General features: G+C 42.1%; 1 protein-coding gene across 2 annotated transcripts in view; it reads left to right on the top strand.

Annotated features, from left to right (window-relative positions):
- Window positions 1-18,294, top strand: part of spef1 (sperm flagellar 1) — a 53,520-nt gene that overhangs the window by 11,806 nt on the left and 23,420 nt on the right. For both annotated transcript variants that reach the window (XM_063070126.1, XM_063070127.1), the window contains exons 2-5: window positions 871-982; window positions 7,924-8,059; window positions 11,367-11,412; window positions 12,766-12,841. In XM_063070126.1, the coding sequence (XP_062926196.1) occupies window positions 871-982; window positions 7,924-8,059; window positions 11,367-11,412; window positions 12,766-12,841 (370 nt within the window). The remainder of the gene's footprint in view (window positions 1-870; window positions 983-7,923; window positions 8,060-11,366; window positions 11,413-12,765; window positions 12,842-18,294) is intronic.

Genomic DNA, 18,294 nt, shown 5'->3' with positions numbered 1-18,294 from the left:
TGTCCCAGCAGTGCAAAGGTGAGTTGAAGTTTGTCCTGTTTTGTAAAGCCTGCAGTGTTATTCTGTGTAAAGCTGAGTGATATTGTAGTAGCTCAGAAATCATATTTAAATCCAATTAATAATATGCTAGTTATTTGTGGTGATGACCACAGAAAGTACTAACGGATTGTCCCAAAATGTACCCAGTTCACTGATGTTCTTCAGGGAGGACATCTGCTATCATTATTCTGTCCGGTCTGTTTGTGACTCCAGATCTCTTAAACGCCTCCTGAAATGGCTTATCAATCACTCAGTTCAAAGACAATTAGTGATAGGCAGTGAGTAAATAACTGGTAACTGCCTTAGTCAGCCACAGGGAGATGCACGGCTTGCTTCTGCAGGCCATCTAATTGAATTAACTTTTACCGATTTGCTTATGAAAACACAGGATAAGTTGGGAGATAATTTTATAACTGCACTGATAACGTGGAATCTTATCCAGTGACATCACCATTTGGAAAATTGTAGGCATAGTACCGGTGACTTTACCAGTGCAAGTAGGTAAATCAGCCCTAGTATCCATCTGCAGTCAGTGCAAAGAAAAGGCTTTATATTAGACCGTAAGACACAGGAGCAGAATTAGGCTATTTGGCCCATTCTTCTCCTCCATTTATTATCATGGCTGATTTATTATCTCTCTCAACCCTATGTTGCTGCCTTCTTCCTGAAACCTTTGATACCCTGACTAATCAAGAACTAGTATTGTTATGAATGTGATAACTCTACAGAACAGAAGTGTTGATAAGTTAAATTTATAATCTGTCTGATAATGGGCTATATGATGGTTTTCAATCAACAAATCTCAACTGGTTTTCATTTCTTTGCCTTCAGTTATGGTTGCTGAAGTGGTGAAGCACTTTTTGCCCCGATTGGTAGAAATGCACAACTATATTCCAGCAAACTCCACCCAACAGAAGCTGAGTAACTGGCAGCTGCTAAACAGGCAAGTGCATCAATGTTTAACACTTTCCTGCCTGGGACAGCAGGCTCTACTTTCCAGCACCCAGATCCCATTTGGGTCCTTCTAAGTCAACATACGGAACAGTAAAGGAGAATTCAGTTGGAATTAGCAGTGGCAAAACTTCCCTCCCACTGTAAAATATTTGTTTTAATAAATCATTGAGAAAAATGGTTTAGTGATAAAATCAGCATTATATTCCCCCTCTAGCCTGATGGCATGAACATGATTTCTCCAACTTGCGGTAATTTTTCACCCTCCCCCCTCCTCTCTCTTCTTCATTTCTCCACTCTGGCACCCCTTCTTACTGCTTATCCTCCTCACCTGCCTATCACGACCCCCCCCCCCAGTGATCCTTCTCCTTCCCTTTTTCCCATAATCCACTCTACTCTCTTCTTTTCTAGCCCTTTACGTTAAGCACCTATACCTCCCAACTTCTTACTTCTCACCCTCCCCCCCCCACACACACACCTGGCTTCACCTGTCACCTTCTGACTTGTCCTCACCCTCCTCCACCTTCCTCCTTCCTTTCCAACCCTGATGAAGGGTCTCAGCCCAAAACGTCGACTGTTTAATTTCCATAGATGCTGCCTGACCTGCTGAGTTCCTCACCATCTTACTTGTGTTGCTCTGGATTTCCAGAGCAGAAATCTACAGAATCTTTTGAGTTCAACATTATATGTGCTTCTCTTTGCCTTGCCCGCAGGAGTAAGATGATTGATTAGTGCTTACATCGCCTCTACGGGAAACTGACCTAAAGTGATCTTGAGAGCTTTTGGGGGGTTTATAACTTTTTCTGTACTGCAGCTTCTCAGTTTAGCTTCTTCTGCATCAGGTACATTATCACTAACTTATTTTGTGAAATTGGTTGTTTTGTGGTAGCAGTACAGCACAATAGATAAAAATACTGTAGGTGGCTGAAGGATTGGAGCAGGGGGCAGGGATTCAAGTTTTTGGATCATTGGGACCTCTTTTGGCGCAGGCGTGACCTGTACAAAAAGGACGGGTTACACTTGAATCCTAGGGGGACCAATATTCTGGCAGGGAGATTAGCGAGGGCTACTGAGGTTACTTTAAACTAGAATGGTTGGGGGGTGGGAATCAAATTAAAGAGGCTAGGTGAGAGGAGGTTAGTTCATAACAGGGGGATGGGAACCAGTGCAGAGAAACAGAGGGGTGTAAAATGAGGGTAGAAGCAAAAAGTAGTAAGGTGAAAAGTAAAAGTGGCAGGCAGACAAATCCAGGGCAAGCATCAAAAAGGGCCACTTTTCAACATAATTGTATAAGGGCTAAGAGAGTTGTAAAAGCGTGCCTGAAGGCTTTGTGTGTCAATGCAAGAAGCATTCGTAACTGGGTGGATGAATTAAAAGTGCAGATTGTTATTAATGAATATGATATAGTTGGGATCACAGAGACATGGCTCCAGGGTGACCAAGGATGAGAGCTCAACATTCAGGGATATTCAATATTCAGGAGGGATAGACATGAAAGAAAAGGAGGTGGGGTGGCGTTGCTGGTTAGAGAGGAGATTAACGCAATAGAAAGGAAGGACATAAGCCGGGAAGATGTGGAATCGATATGGGTAGAGCTGCATAACACTAAGGGGCAGAAAACTCTGGTGGGAGTTGTGTACAGGCCACCTAACAGTAGTAGTGAGGTTGGGGATGGTATTAAACAGGAAATTAGAAATGTGTGCAATAAAGGAACAGCAGTTATATTGGGTGACTTCAATCTACATGTAGATTGGGTGAACCAAATTGGTAAGGGTGCTGAGGAAGAGGATTTCTTGGAATGTATGCGGGATGGTTTTTTGAACCAACATGTCGAGGAACCAACTAGAGAGCAGGCTATTCTAGACTGGGTATTGAGCAATGAGGAAGGGTTAATTAGCAATCTTGTCGTGAGAGGCCCCTTGGGTAAGAGTGACCATAATATGGTGGAATTCTTCATTAAGATGGAGAGTGACATAGTTAATTCAGAAACAAAGGTTCTGAACTTAAAGAAGGGTAACTTTGAAGATATGAGACATGAATTAGCTAAGATAGACTGGCAAATGACACTTAAAGGGTTGACGGTGGATATGCAATGGCAAGCATTTAAAGATCGCATGGATGAACTACAACAATTGTTCATCCCAGTTTGGCAAAAGAATAAATCAAGGAAGGTAGTGCACCCGTGACTGACAAGGGAAGTTAAGGATAGTATCAATTCCAAAGAAGAAGCATACAAATTAGCCAGAAAAAGTGGCTCACCTGAGGACTGGGAGAAATTCAGAGTTCAGCAGAGGAGGACAAAGGGCTTAATCAGGAAGGGGAAAAAAGATTATGAGAGAAAACTGGCAGGGAACATAAAAACTGACTGTAAAACAATTGAATAATTACTTTGGTTCTGTCTTCACTAAGGAGGACATAAATAATCTTCCAGAAATAGTAGGGGACAGAGGGTCCAGTGAGATGGAGGAACTGAGGGAAATACATGTTAGTAGGGAAGTGGTGTTAGGTAAATTGAAGGGATTAAAGGCAGTTAAATCCCCAGGGCCGGATGGTCTGCATCCCAGAGTGCTTAAGGAAGTACCCAAGAAATAGTGGATGCATTAGTGATAATTTTTCAAAACTCTTTGGATTCTGGACTAGTTCCTGAGGATTGGAGGGTGGCTAATGTAACCCCACTTTTTAAAAAAGGAGGGAGAGAGAAACCAGGGAATTATAGACCGGTTAGCCTAACATTGGTGGTGGGGAAACTGCTAGAGTCAGTTATCAAAGATGTGATAACAGCACATTTGGAAAGCAGTGAAATCATCGGACAAAGTCAGCATGGATTTGTGAAAGGAAAATCATGTCTGACGAATCTCATAGAATTTTTTGAGGATGTAACTAGTAGAGTGGATAGGGGAGAACCAGTGGATGTGGTATATTTGTATTTTCAAAAGGCTTTTGACAAGGTCCCACACAGGAAATTAGTGTGCAAACTTAAAGCACACGGTATTGGGGGTGAGGTATTGATGTGGATAGAGAATTGGTTGGCAGACAGGAAGCAAAGAGTGGGAATAAACGGGACCTTTTCAGAATGGCAGGCAGTGACTAGTGGGGTACCGCAAGGCTCAGTGCTGGGACCCCAGTTGTTTACAATATATATTAATGACTTGGATGAGGGAATTAAATGCAGCATCTCCAAGTTTGTGGATGACACGAAGCTGGGCGGCAGTGTTAGCTGTGAGGAGGATGCTAAGAGGATGCAGGGTGACTTGGATAGGTTAGGTGAGTGGGCAAATTCATGGCAGATGCAATTTAATGTGGATAAATGTGAAGTTATCCACTTTGGTGGCAAAAACAGAAAAACAGATTATTATCTGAATGGTGGCCGATTAGGAAAAGGGGAGGTGCAACGAGACCTGGGTGTCATTATACACCAGTCATTGAAAGTGGGCATGCAGGTACAGCAGGCGGTGAAAAAGGCGAATGGTATGCTGGCATTTATAGCAAGAGGATTTGAGTACAGGAGCAGGGAGGTACTACTGCAGTTGTACAAGGCCTTGGTGAGACCACACCTGGAGTACTGTGTGCAGTTTTGGTCCCCTAATCTGAGGAAAGACATCCTTGCCACAGAGGGAGTACAAAGAAGGTTCACCAGATTGATTCCTGGGATGGCAGGGCTTTCATATAATGAAAGACTGGTTGAACTAGGCTTATACTCGTTGGAATTTAGAAGATTGAGGGAGGATCTGATTGAAACGTATAAAATCCTAAAGGGATTGGATAGGCTAGATGCAGGAAGATTGTTCCCGCTGTTGGGGAACTCCAGAACGAGGGGTTACAGTTTGAGGATAAAGGGGAAGCCTTTTAGGACCGAGATTAGGAAAAACTTCTTCACACAGAGAGTGGTGAATCTGTGGAATTCTCTGCCACAGGAAACAGTTGAGGCCAGTTCATTGGCTATATTTAAGAGGGAGTTGGATATGGCCCTTGTGGCTACGGGGATCAGAGGGTATGGAGGGAAGGCTGGTGCAGGGTTCTGAGTTGGATGATCAGCCATGATCCTACTGAATTGCGGTGCAGGCTCGAAGGGCCAAATGGCCTACTCCTGCACCTATTTTCTATGTTTCTATGTAATAATAAAAAATAAAACAATGCAAAAGAGGGTTAGCAAAGTAATGTTCATGAGTTCATGGACCATTCATAAATCTGGTGGCAGAGGGGAAGAAGCTGTCCCTAAAACTTTGAGTTTCAGTCTTTAGGCTCTTATATTTCCTCCTCAATGTGAAGAGGGGCTTGTGTAAAGTTTCTGACAGAGTCTGGGGTTTGTTTTATCAAGGGTGGTGTGTATATGCCTGTGGGTAGTTGGGCTGGTGCACAAGATGGACTGTAATGAATTTAGCACTCTGCAGGGCGACATTGAATGGTGTACCGGTAATGTCATTGACTTTAAAGTGATTTGAGATGCCTTCAATATGTTAAAAGGCACTATATAAAAGTATTCTGTTCTTTTCACACTCTGATACATATAACAGTGTGCTTCTACGGGAAGAGACGACAGCTGCAGAGTCAGTACAACAGCAGTGAGCAGAAGCCCTGTGTGGTCCTGCCATGACCAGACCACTCCCTGTTACTGCTGACCCCTGGAAAAATACTCACTGTGAAGCAAATGTTTGCCACTGTTTTTTCAAAAACTTTGTTGGCATGAAATGTGTTTTCAAGATAATAGGTCTAAAACGTTGATTAGCACTGATGTTGTTCATATGGCCTGCACCACTCGTACCCACCCATTACTCTCCAGAAGGCAGGTTACTCAGTCCTAACCTCTGCTATCAATAGTGGAATGAATCAAAGCAGACTACGTGTATGGTGGTCTGTGTTTATCCAGAATTATGTTTAATATTCACTTACGACCTTTGGCATCGAAACATACATCATGGCTTCACAGTAAGATGATGGTTTGCTGAGCTGGCCTTCCATACAGCGGAGGCAAGTCCTCATGCTGTCCACAGTGCGTCACAGATTATCACAGTTAAATCTATATTCACAGCTTCTGCATTTCCCAGTACTGTACTTTGCACTGGAGCTTTTGGTCACAATGAGTGTTCAGCTAGATAAAGTGCTGGCTTTATGCATTATCCCAAAGTACCCAGAATAAAAACGTATCTTCCTAATGGTGCAGTATAAAGGACAAGCTGGTGCCAGCAACCACTCGTGACTTCTTGCACTCTGCTCACAAAACTACTAGATACTTTACTTTCTCTAGGTACGGTATACTTCTTCTGAACTGTGATCAATTGCAGCTAATCCAAGACTGTATTTTTGAGTCCACTAAACAATTTGGCACTTTTGCAATCTCTTAGGGGATACGCAAGAATGAGAGAGAGTGAGCAGAGTCGGTCGTTTGCTGGGGTGGCTGCTTCAATTCCTAATGGTGGAACAAGAATTCGATGTTGGCTCTATTTCTCAGTGCCAATTAAAATGTTGAGCAAGATTAAAATTGTCGAGGATGTGAACAGAAAATGAACAGGTGTTCAGAGCCATCTGCCCGCATTTGACTGGTCTCCCTGTCTTCTCGCTGCTGCTGGTAGAAGGTGCGGGAGTCTTGGGTCCCATGCCATCAGGCTTCACTCACCTCATTGCTGAACATGTTCCTCAGCTGTAGACTCACTTTTGGGGTCTTCACAGTTCATTTTCCAAGTGTTTTAACTTTTTATTTTACTATTTGTGTGATTTGATCAAGGTGCTTAGTGCTGAGCTGATTCTGAGCTGTGGCCTGCAACCATCAGCCATCAGCACAGCACTGAACTGAACTAACTGAGTAGCTGTGGGCTTCAGCTATCGGGCTCCTGGACAGGCTTCACTCACCACGGCAGCTCTGAGGCTATGCACTCACTTTTGGGCACTTTGCGGTTCGATGCTTAATGTTCTCCATTTGATTTCCACTACCAATTCACAATGTTTTGTAGGATTTTCCGTTCAAAGGCATCAGTGTTACCACGCCAGGTGGTGGTGCAGCGAGTCAATGCACTGTCCACAACACATCTATAGAAATTTGTCAAAGTTTTAGATGTCATGCCAAATCTCCTAAGCAAGTAGAGGTGATGCCATCCTTTCTTTGCAATTGCATTTGTGTGCTGGGTCCAGGGCAGGGTTTTTGAAATAGTAACACCCAGGACTGTAAAGTTGGTAACCCTCTCAACCCCTGATCATCCAATGAAGACTGGTTCAAGGACCCCTGGTTTCCCTCTCCTGAAGTTTCTACAATCAGTTCCTCGGTCTGGCTGAGACTGAGTGTGAGTCAGAGAGTCATAGAAAAGTACAATACAGAAACAGGCCATCTGGCCCATCTAGTCCATGCTGAAACGCTTTAAACTGTCTACTCCCAAAGATCTGCATTTTTGAGATACTCAGACCGCCCCATCTGGCAACAACAATTATTCCATGGTCAAAGTCACTTAGATCACATTTCTTCCCCATTCTGATCTTTGGTCTGAAGAACAACTGAACCTCTTGAGCATGTCCGCATGCTTTTATGCATTGAGTTGCTGCCACGTGATTGGCGAATTAGATACTTGCATCAACGAGCAGATGTACAGGTTTCCCTAATCAAGTGGCCACTGAGTGTAAAGCGTAGTACAATAATGACTTACAAACACTGCTAAATTAGATTTCTTGCATCTCGAATGCCAGAAGAGATGGTGGGATCAAATACAATCATTACAAACACTTAGACAGGCACTTGAATAGAGAAAGCATGTTATCAACCTAATACTGGCAAATGAAATTACTGCAGATGGACAAAAGGCTAGCATGAATGTGATGGGCTGAAGGGCCTGTCTCTGTGCTCTGAGGCTCTATTACTCTTATATTTTTTTGACTAAATCTAAGTAGTCATCAGGTCTTGTATTTTAAAACCTGTTTATTAATATATTTCATAATTTATTTACACAGGAAGGTGTTTTCCAAATTGCATTTTCGTATTTCTGAAGATATGCTGAAAAAGTTGGTTAAGAGTTGCCCTGGAGTTATTGAACTGGTTTTGCATACGCTGAGACAGAAGATTGGGGAAGAACTCACTGTGATACAAGTAAGAAATAGACATCTTGTCCATAAGCAGATACAGGTACTAAAATAGGATGTTCAAATACTTTTCCTTGAGGTCAAATTCTGTAAGTAACTGTAACAACTCATAGAAACTCAGTCAGAATTTTATACTGTAAGCCCCTTCGCAGTGCTGTCATTAAATATGCAAACCATGCATTGTTCTCAGCTTAGACACTGCTTTGGAATATCAGAGAGTGTAGCACAAAAATCAGATCCAAGGCAGAAGCAGTCATTTAAAGAAAGTCGGTCCTTTCACATAGAGGCAAGATGAAATACTTTGTTCATTTAGCAGCATGCTGGTATCTTTCATTCTTACAATACAGATACTGTGATCTCAGCTGCACTGTCAGGGAGACACTGAGCATGAACTATTGTCCGTTTCTCTGAGAAAGACTGGTGAAGCTACTCAAACATCGTCGGACTCTACAGATTAATGGTGCACCTCTTCATTGTTGGTCGATAGAGACATTACACACAGAGTTAAAATGTCTGCAGCCAGCAGAGTGCTCATATACTAGAACTTTAAGCATTGGAGCATGCACTGAAGTTATGTCCCAATAAAATTAACAAGTAGTATTGTAATTTTTCTTCAATGTGGTGACACATATGAACTCACTTTCAAGGACTCTTCATCTAACTTTCTCGATATTTATTACTTATTATTATTATTATTATTATTATCCCTTTCTTTTTGTATTTGCACAGTTTTTTGTCTTTTGCACACTAGTTGTTTGTCTGTCCTTTTGGCTTTGGTCTTTCATTGTTTCTATTGTATTTTCTGTGAATGCATGCAAGAAAATTAATCTCAGGGTTGTATATGGTGAAATATATGTACTTTGGGAATAAATTTACTTTGAATATTGAGCTTAGTTAGAAGTATTGAACATTTTCAGAAGGGATGGTTTGCACCTGAACTGGAAGAAGACTAATACCCGAGTGGAAGGTTTGCTAGTGCTGCACAGTGGGGTTTCAACTAGGGGATGGAACCAGAATACCAGAACAATTAGTGGAGAGGTTGTGGATACAGATGTTGGTAAGCCCTCAGGCAAAGTCATGAATCAAAAGGTTGAGCATGGTGCAATGAGTGTCATGAGATGTGTATATTTCAATGTAAGAAGTATCATAGGAGCGGCGGATGAGCTCAGGGTATGGATCAATGCCTGGAATTATGATATTGTAGCCATTAGTGAGACTTGGTTGCAGAAGGGATGGGTCTGGTAGCTCAATATTCCTGTGCTCTGTTGTTTTAGACGTGACAGAGTGGGAGGGATGAAAGGAGGAGGGGTGGTGTTACTAGTCAGGGGAAATGTCACGGCAGTGCTCCATCAGGATAGACTGGAGAACTCGACTAGTGAGGTGTTATGGGTGGAACTGAGAAATAAGAAAGGTATGACCACATTAATAGGGCTATATTACAGACCACCCAACAGTCTGAAAGATTTAGAGGAACAAATTTGTAGGGAGATCACAGACTGTTGTAAGAAACATAGGGTTGTTAATAGCAGGTGATTTTAACTTTCCACATATTGACTGGAACTCCCATATTATAAAAGGACTAGATGAGATAGAGTTTGTCAGATGTGTTCTGGAAAGTTTCCTTAATCAGAGAGTGTGTGATACTTGATCTGTATCAGGGAATGGGACAGGGCAGGTGACAGAAGTTTGTGTAGGGGAACACTTTGCATCTAGTGATCACAATGCATTAGTTTCAAAGTAAGTATGCAAAAATATAGTTCTGGTTTTCGAGAGATATTGAGGTTTTAGTTAAGAAAAAACTGGAGGCGCATAACAGGTATAGGCAGGTAGGAGCAAATGGTGTGCTTATGGAGTATAAGAAATCCAAGAGAACACAAGAAAGAAATCAGTAAGGCTAAAAGAAGGCATGAAGTTGCCCTAGCAGACAAGCTGAAGGAGAATCCCAAGGGATTCTACAGATATGTTGAGAGCAAAAGGATTGCAAGGGATGAAATTGATCCTCTGGAAGATGAGAATGATAATCCATGTGTGGAGCCAGAAGAGATGGGGAGATTTTAAATAATGTTTTTGCATTTGCATTTACTCAGGTAACGTACACAGTGTCTATAGAGTGAGGCAAGGTGGCATCAATTTCATGGAACCTGTGTAGATTACAAAGGAGAAGGTGTTTGCTGTCCTGAGACAAATCAGGGTGGATAAATCACCAGGGCCTGACAAGGTGTTCCCTCGAACCCTGCAGGAAGTAAGTGCAAAAATTGCCAGGACCAAAGCAGAGATATTTAAATTATCTTTGCGACAGGAAAGGTACCAGAGACTGGAGGACAGCCAATGCTATTCCACTGTTTAAGAAAGGCTCTAAACATAAACCAGGAAATTATAAACCAGTGTGTCTGCCAATGGTTGTGGGAAAGTTATTGGAAGGCTTTCTAAGGGACTAGATATATAAGTATTTGGATAGTCATGGACTGATTGAGGATAGTCAGTATGGCTTTGTGTGTAGTAGGTCATATCTGACCAATCTTAAAGAGCTTTTCGAGGAAGTTACCAGGGAAAGTGGATGTTGTCTATGTGGACTTTACGTAGGCATTTGATAACGTCCTACATGGGAGATTGGTCAAGAAGTTCAGTCGCTTGGAATTCAAGATGAGGTATTAAATTGGATTAGGCATCGGCTTTGTGGGAGAAGCCAGAAGGGTAGTAGATGGTTCCCTCTCTGTCCGGAGGCCTGTGTCTAGTAGAGTGCTGCTGAGTCTGTTGTTTGTCATCCGTATCAATGACCTGGATGGTAATGTAGTTAACTCAATCAGCAGATTTGCAGACAGCAAGATTGTGGGTGCAATGGACACCGAGGAAGATTATCATAGCTTGCAGAGGGAAGTTTGGATAGATACTTGGATGGTAGAGGTATGGAGGACTATAGTCCTATTGCAGGGTCGATAGGACTAGGCAGTTTGAATAGATTCAGATGGACTACATGAGCCAAAAGGCGTGTTTCTGTGCTGTCCTTTTCTATGACTCTATGACTCAATTAGATATCTGAGAAATGGAGATAATGACTGGAGGTAAAGAGCAGGTTGATGGAAAAGACAAGTTGGTTGTTGGGATGTAAATTCCATTAGCTTGCAGTTGAAGTCTGAGCTTGTCTTTTCCTTTGGCACCACTAAATGACCTGCTCTAGGCGAAACCATGAGACAGTGTTGGAACACTGGGGGGCTAAAGGAAAGCACTGACGAAACTTCCTGTAGTACACACATTGTGAAGTTACAAAATAGATGAGCATATATTGTATTTATTCTGTGTTTCCTTTATGTTAGCAGGATGTGGAAGATTACAGTGATAGAACTGATAAGAGTTTTCCAAGTGAGTGATTTTCTTAGTTTTATTACCTGTCCTCATGCTTGCCTATCTACTATTGTGTCAGTTAAAGACAATTACAAAGCTACTGTTTGCTGAAGGGCCTGTACTGTATTGTATTTTGCTCTTTTATGTTCTATGTTATGACATTGTAGCATTTGGAATAATGAATATTTCAGTTAGAAAACCAAATCTTAAGCCATCAATGTCATGTTGAAGGGGCAGTTCTCAACTCTGGTCCAGTTGGATGTTTTGTTTTTTTTTGGAACGTGAGGCTCCAATTAACATGCTCAGTAGTTATCCTACAATTAGGAACGTCTACTCTCCTTCAACAGCTGGGGTACTTGACACAGTCAGTGAAGGAGCTGTGAGGTGTGTATTGTTATTCTCCTTGGTGGATTCAATATCAATGCTGAAGGTGGGGAAAACTTCTGGTTTAAGATGGTGCTACTGAAGTCTGGCGGCAGATTACTGGTGGTTCATAAAGCAAGAAATACAACTCAAGGCTGTATTAATAAAACATTTTCCATGGTAGGTTGTGGTAAGCTATCTCCGCAAACAATGAAGAGATGAGCCAAGGTGAAGCTGAGTTGAGGGTTGAGCCGTGCGGGTGCAACACAAAGTCGGAGCACGGCATGTTCAAGGAGGAGTGGTTGGAGTGAGGTCAAGGCCTGTTTGAGATGAAGATGGAGTTGGTGGGAGTGAATTTGAGAGGAGTCAGTGGGGAGGAGGTTTCAGAGCCCATCCACCTAAACTGGGAGTGAGGTGGGATTGATCTAAGTGCCAAGCTGATTTGGGAAGATTGACTACGGCCATGGGTTGAGTGGCTGGGTACAGGTCTAGAGCATATCACTGTGGCGGGGCCCAGGTCCTAGTGTGGGGGATGACCAGTGTTTGAACAATTTAAACACCAACCCAGTTAGACTGAAAAGGCAGGGTGTTTAATCTCTACTTTGTTATATATACAGTATTTTTTATTTTTATATAATACTTATTCTTTATAATTGTTGAATGTTGTTTTCATTGCATGTCACTCTCTGACCATCACACCACAGTAAATTCCTAATATATGTAAATGTATCTGGCGAATAAAGTTAATCATAGATCTTTGCCCTGCAAATGATCTCATAATGATGTGACTGGATCTGACATGAGGAAGATGTTGCAGTTCCATCAGCTGTTACAGTTGCAAAATATCATACTTTCTGCTCATAAGTTTACATTCTGCTGCACAAGTCCATCATATAAATACAGCTACATTGTGAAAGAAGCAACAGTATGTGGGAAATGGGTGGCGTTTCATCTCTTGGATTGCTGCAGTGACTAATACACCCTCTGACGTTTTGTTTTATTTTGCAGATTACATTCCTGTCAGCATGCATCCATTTGCAAAGGAGTGCCAACTCAAACCAGAAATGTGCAACAATAATCCCAGGTATTTGTTGCTGTTCATTTTGGCAGCTGTTACCTGTCACCTTTCCAAGTAGATTAGGTAGCTGTGTGCATCCTCTCAGATGTACCAAGAATATGCTGTGATTCAGCTTTGTGAGTTTCTCAATAAATGTATGTAATCTCAAAATTATTCTGCAGATTGCTTTTCATTATATAATTTTTATTTATTTATTTTTTACTTAGAGATATATCAAGGAATTGGCCCTTCCGGCCCTTCAAACCGCACCTTCTAGCAACCCTGACAAACACGATTTAACCCTAATGTAATCACAGGACAATTTACAATAATCAGTTAACCTGTCTGGTATGTCTTTGGACTGTGGGGGGAAACTGGAGCCCCTAGAGAGGACTGTCTGTGTAGAGTCAGCATGTTCTCCACGTGACTCTGTGAGTCACCTCCGGGTGCTCTGCTTTCCTCCGATAGATGTGCTGGTTGACAGGTTGCTATAAGTCACCTGAGCAGTTGGGGAGGTTGATGAGTAGCAGAGGGTGCAGTTTACTGGGAAATAAGTGGAGCAAAGGGTTGACAGGATTTCACTGAGAGACAGCAGTGACTCAGTGGCTAATTGGCCTCCTTCTAAGTCTAATGTAAATAATAGGCCAAGCAGCAATCACTGAGTTCTATTTCTGATACCCCCATTAAACTATTGTAATGTGTACTCTAGTATGAATTGGCAACCATTGACAAACAACAGAAAATCTGCAGATGCTGGAAATCCAAGCAACACACACAAAATGCTGGAGGAACTCAACAGGCCAGGCAGCATCTACAGAAAACAGTACAGTCAGTGTTTCGAGCTGAAACCCTTCAGTAACCATTGAGTTCCATTTCTGATTCTCCCATTAAACCAATGTCACGTACACGTGAGGAAGAACGGCTCTGGTCAGTTTCTCATTATTTTGGAGTTTGATCTGTGCTTATAACCTTCTGCATTTTCAACATCAGAACAGTCAACACACTTCAAAATACCATAGTCCGTTAAGAACTTTTGAGATGTGCTATAAAAGGCAATGATCTTTTTCTATTTTTGTTTGAATTTAACTCAAGTAATTTTTTGAAGCAGTCTTCTTCAGTTAACAATTACGTTTTATGCTTTAGACCCTACAAGTTATTAATTCTTAATGAGTGTCTATGAGGAAGGAAATGGCCAGCTGGTTCCTGTTCTTCTGTTACCACTTAACTCCACTCCACTTCCTCTTTTCACTCTTCAACTCACTGAACTCTGGTTTGGGAACTTAAATGATGCTGCACCTAACTGACGGCAGCCCTGCATAGTGTGCTGTTTATGAGAACCAGGAGCAAGGATGGATCATTCCCCACTCTCCGACTCTTCTCCACCATTCCACAAGATTATAGCTGATGTCCAACCTCTGAACCATTTCCCTACACTACACTACTCTTGATCAATCAGTGATCCAACAGAATTAGTTCTCAATGATCAATGACTGAGCTCCACAGCCGAACACAGATTCATCACCCAGAGACTGGAGAAATTTGTCCATGTTTCAACTCTGTGTGGCCTTGCCTTAACTTTGGTTTTCATGGTAATGAATCGGTCTATAAATCCATTTATTTATTTATTTAAAGATGCTGTATGGAACAGACCCTTCCAGCTCAATGAGCCACACCATCCAGCAATCCACCGATTTAACCCTACCCTGATCACAGGGCAACTTAGAATGGCTAATTAACCTACAAACAGGTACATCTTTGGAACATGGGAGAACACCAGAACACCCAGAGGATACTCATGCACTCATGGCGAGGACATAGAAACTTCTGCAGATAGTGTTGGAATTGAACTCTGAACTCCAACGCTCCAACCTGTAATAGTATGGTGCTAGTCATTACCTTACCATGGGTATGTGCACCTTTGACAAGAAACATGAACTTATCATTGATATATGGTGAAAGGGTGTTGCTTATGTACTGATCCCCAGAATGCTAATTTGAGATGGACCCATTTATTCTTATTCACTGTTTTCTATCTGCCTACTCTAAATGCACAGTAATATATTAAACCCAGATGCATCTGCTCTAACTCTGTGCAGCAGTTCCCTCTGTGGGACTGAGTTGAAATTCTGTAAATACTAATTTCCATTCACCAATCCCATGTGCTATATCCTCAAAGACTTAGAATAGATTAGTCAAAGGTGACTTTCCCGTTATAAATCCATCTTATCTCATGTTGACTCAGTCACTGCGTTTCATCTTGACATCATGCCCTTCGTTATACTTTCCAGCAACCATGGTGGGCTGCAGGGCCTATTCCTGTGCTGTACCATTTTATGTTCTACCTACTCCAGAAATCTACAGACCATCTTTCCAACCATCTATTGTTTTGTCCTATCCCATTTCTAGCCTTATTGGTACACGGCTTGGGAAAATCCTGAAGTCACCACTTGTTGGGTCCTGCATTTTAAGCTCCCTCAAATCTGATCCTCCTACCAATGTTCTTCGGACCACATTTCCTATTATTCCCCCTTGTCCCTTTAGGGTGCTCTGTGGCTAATCAGTGAAATAAAATTTGCTATTCTGAGATCATAAAATAGGCTTAAGGAGGTATCTTTGAGGCTTGACTGTGTTGTAGGTGATGGATCTATAACTCCACATGCTTAACTGTGAATTACTGATTGGCAGAGCAAACACAATCAGTGGCTCCTGATCACAGTTCTAAATTCTGAGATATGACCACTCATTCTGGACTTCTCAGTTTCAGTAATGTTCTCCCTGCATTTAGACTGCCCGCATTTATGTCAAGTCAGAGTTAGACAGCATGGAAAGAGAACACCTTGGAAATAATCAACAGGATTGAACAGACTCAGTGAGTGGGATTTATGAAAGGAAGACCATGTCTGACTGCTCTGCTGAGACCTTTAGGCCAATGCTGCATCACTGTGTATCAAACCTGCTGTCTCTGAACAGCAGAGACCAGAGTTCAGTCCCAATCTCAGATGCCCATTGGGTTGACTTTGCATTTCCCCCCAACCATGTGAGTTTCCACAATGTGCTTCGGTTTTTTTCCCCACTGCCCAAATTCGTTGACCGTTGGAATCTGAGAACAGCTGATGAGAATGTTGAGAGAATTTTAAAACATTTCAAATATTGACATATAGATGTCCCTTTAGAACAAAGATGAGGAGGAATTTCTTTAGCCAGAGGTGGTGTGCCTATAGAATTCATTTTCACAGATGGCTATGAAGGCATTTCTACACTGGGGAAAGGATTCTGACTGTCTACCCTATCTACGCCCCTCATAGTTTTAATGTCTCTTATCAGGTCTCTGCTCAGACTCCAATGCTCCAGAAAAAAAACAACACAAGGATCTTGACGCTTGTAGGGATGACTTACAGTGGACTGAAAAGCTTGAGCATATAGATATTAAGTGGAGGGATGGGTTAGTAAATTTGCTGATGACACTAAGGTTGGGGGTATTGTGGATAAGTGTGGAGGGCTGTCAGAGGTTACAGCGGGACATTGGTCGGATGCAAAACTGGGCTGAGAAGTGGCAGATGGAGTTCAACCCAGATCAGTGTGAAGTGGTTCATTTTGGTAGGTCAAATATGATGGCAGAATATAGTATTAATGGTAAGATTGTTGGCAGTGTGGAGGATCAGAGGGATCTTGGGGTCCGAGTTCATAGGACACTCAAAGCTGCTGTGCAGGTTGACTCTGTGGTTAAGAAGGCATACAGTGCATTGGCCTTCATCAATCCTTGGATGGAGTTTAGGAGCTGAGAGGTAATGTTGCAGCTATATAGGACCCTGGTCAGACCCCACTTGGAGTACTGTGCACAGTTCTGGTCGCCTCACTATAGGAAGGACGTGGAAACCATAGGAAGAGTGCAGAGGAGATTTACAAGGATGTTGCCTGGATTGGGGAGCATGCCTTATGAGAATAGGCAGAGTGAACTTGGCCTTTACTCCTTGAAGCGACGGAGGATGAGAGGTGACCTGATAGAGGTGTGTAAGATGATGAGGGGCATTGATCGTGTGGATAGTCAGAGGCTTTTTCCCAGGGCTGTAATGGCTAGCACAAGAGGGCACAGTTTTAAGGTGCTTGGCAGTAGGTACAGAGGAGATGTCAGGGGTAAGTTTTTTACACAGAGTGGTGAGTGTGTGGAATGGGCTGCCGGTGACAGTGGTGGAGGCAAATACGTTAGGGTCTTTTAAGAGATTCCTGAAGCTTAGAAAAATAGAGCGCTACGGGTAACCCTAGGTAATTTGTAAGGTAAGGACATGTTCAGCACTGCTTTGTGGGCTGAAGGGCCTGTATTGTGCTGTAGGTTTTCTATATTTCTAATTGTCCAACCTCTCCTCATAATACTTGCCCTCTATTCCAGGCAGCATCCTTGTAAATCTCTTCTGTACCTATTTCAGAGCCTCCAAAAAGTTCAAAGTTCAAAGTAAATTTATTATCAAACTACATATATGTCACATATACTACCTTAGATTTATTTTCTTGTTGTCATTCACAGTAAATACAACGAAGTACAATATAATCAATGAAAAACTGCATATAACAAAGACCGACAACCAACCAATGTGAAAAAGACAACAAATTGTGCAAGTACAAAAAGAAAACAATAATAATAACTAACTAAATAAATATTAAATATTGAGAACATGAGTTACAGAGTCCTTGAAAGTGAGTCCATAGGTTGTGGAATCAGTTCAGTGTTGTGGTGAATGACGTTATCCACACAGGTTCAGGAGCCTGATGGTTGAAGGGTAATAATTGTTCCTGAACATGATGGGGTGGGATCTGAGGCTCTTGTATCTCCTTCCTGATGGCAGCAGCGAGAAGAAGCATAGCCTGGATGGTGGGGTCCTTGATGATGGATGTTGCCTTTCCTGCGACAGCGCTGCATGTAGATGTTTTGAATGCTGGGGAGGGCCTTACTGTGATGGACTGGACTGTGTTCACTTCTTTTTGTAGGCTTTTCTGTTCAAGGACATTGGTATTTCCATACCAGGCTGTGCTGCAACCAGTCAGTATACTTCCCACCGTGCATCTGTAGAAGTTTGTCAAAGGTCCATCATCTACCCAGCCTCCACAACATTGAGGACATCTTCAAGAGGCGATACCTCAAAAAGGCGGATCTATCATTAAAGATCACCATCTCCCAGGACATGCCTTCTTCTCATTGCAACCCTTGAGGAGGAAGTAGAGGAGCCTGAAGACACACACTCAATGCTTTAGGAACAGCTTCTTCCTCTCCACCATCAGATTTCTGAATGGACAATGAACCCATGAACACCAATACTTGTTCTCTCTTTTTGCACCACTTATTTAATTATTTTTTAAAATATATTTCTTATTGTAATTTATAGATTTCTATTATTGTATATTGCACAATACTGCTGCCGCAAATTAGCACATTTCACGAAATATACCAGTGATATTAAGTGTGTTTCTGATTCTGAAGTTTTAGG

The sequence above is a fragment of the Mobula hypostoma genome, chromosome 18 (genome assembly GCF_963921235.1).
Source record: "Mobula hypostoma chromosome 18, sMobHyp1.1, whole genome shotgun sequence".
Lineage (NCBI taxonomy): Eukaryota > Metazoa > Chordata > Chondrichthyes > Myliobatiformes > Myliobatidae > Mobula > Mobula hypostoma.
The sequence above is the reverse complement of the archived record's forward strand: the minus strand, read 5'-3'. Positions and strand labels throughout refer to the sequence as shown.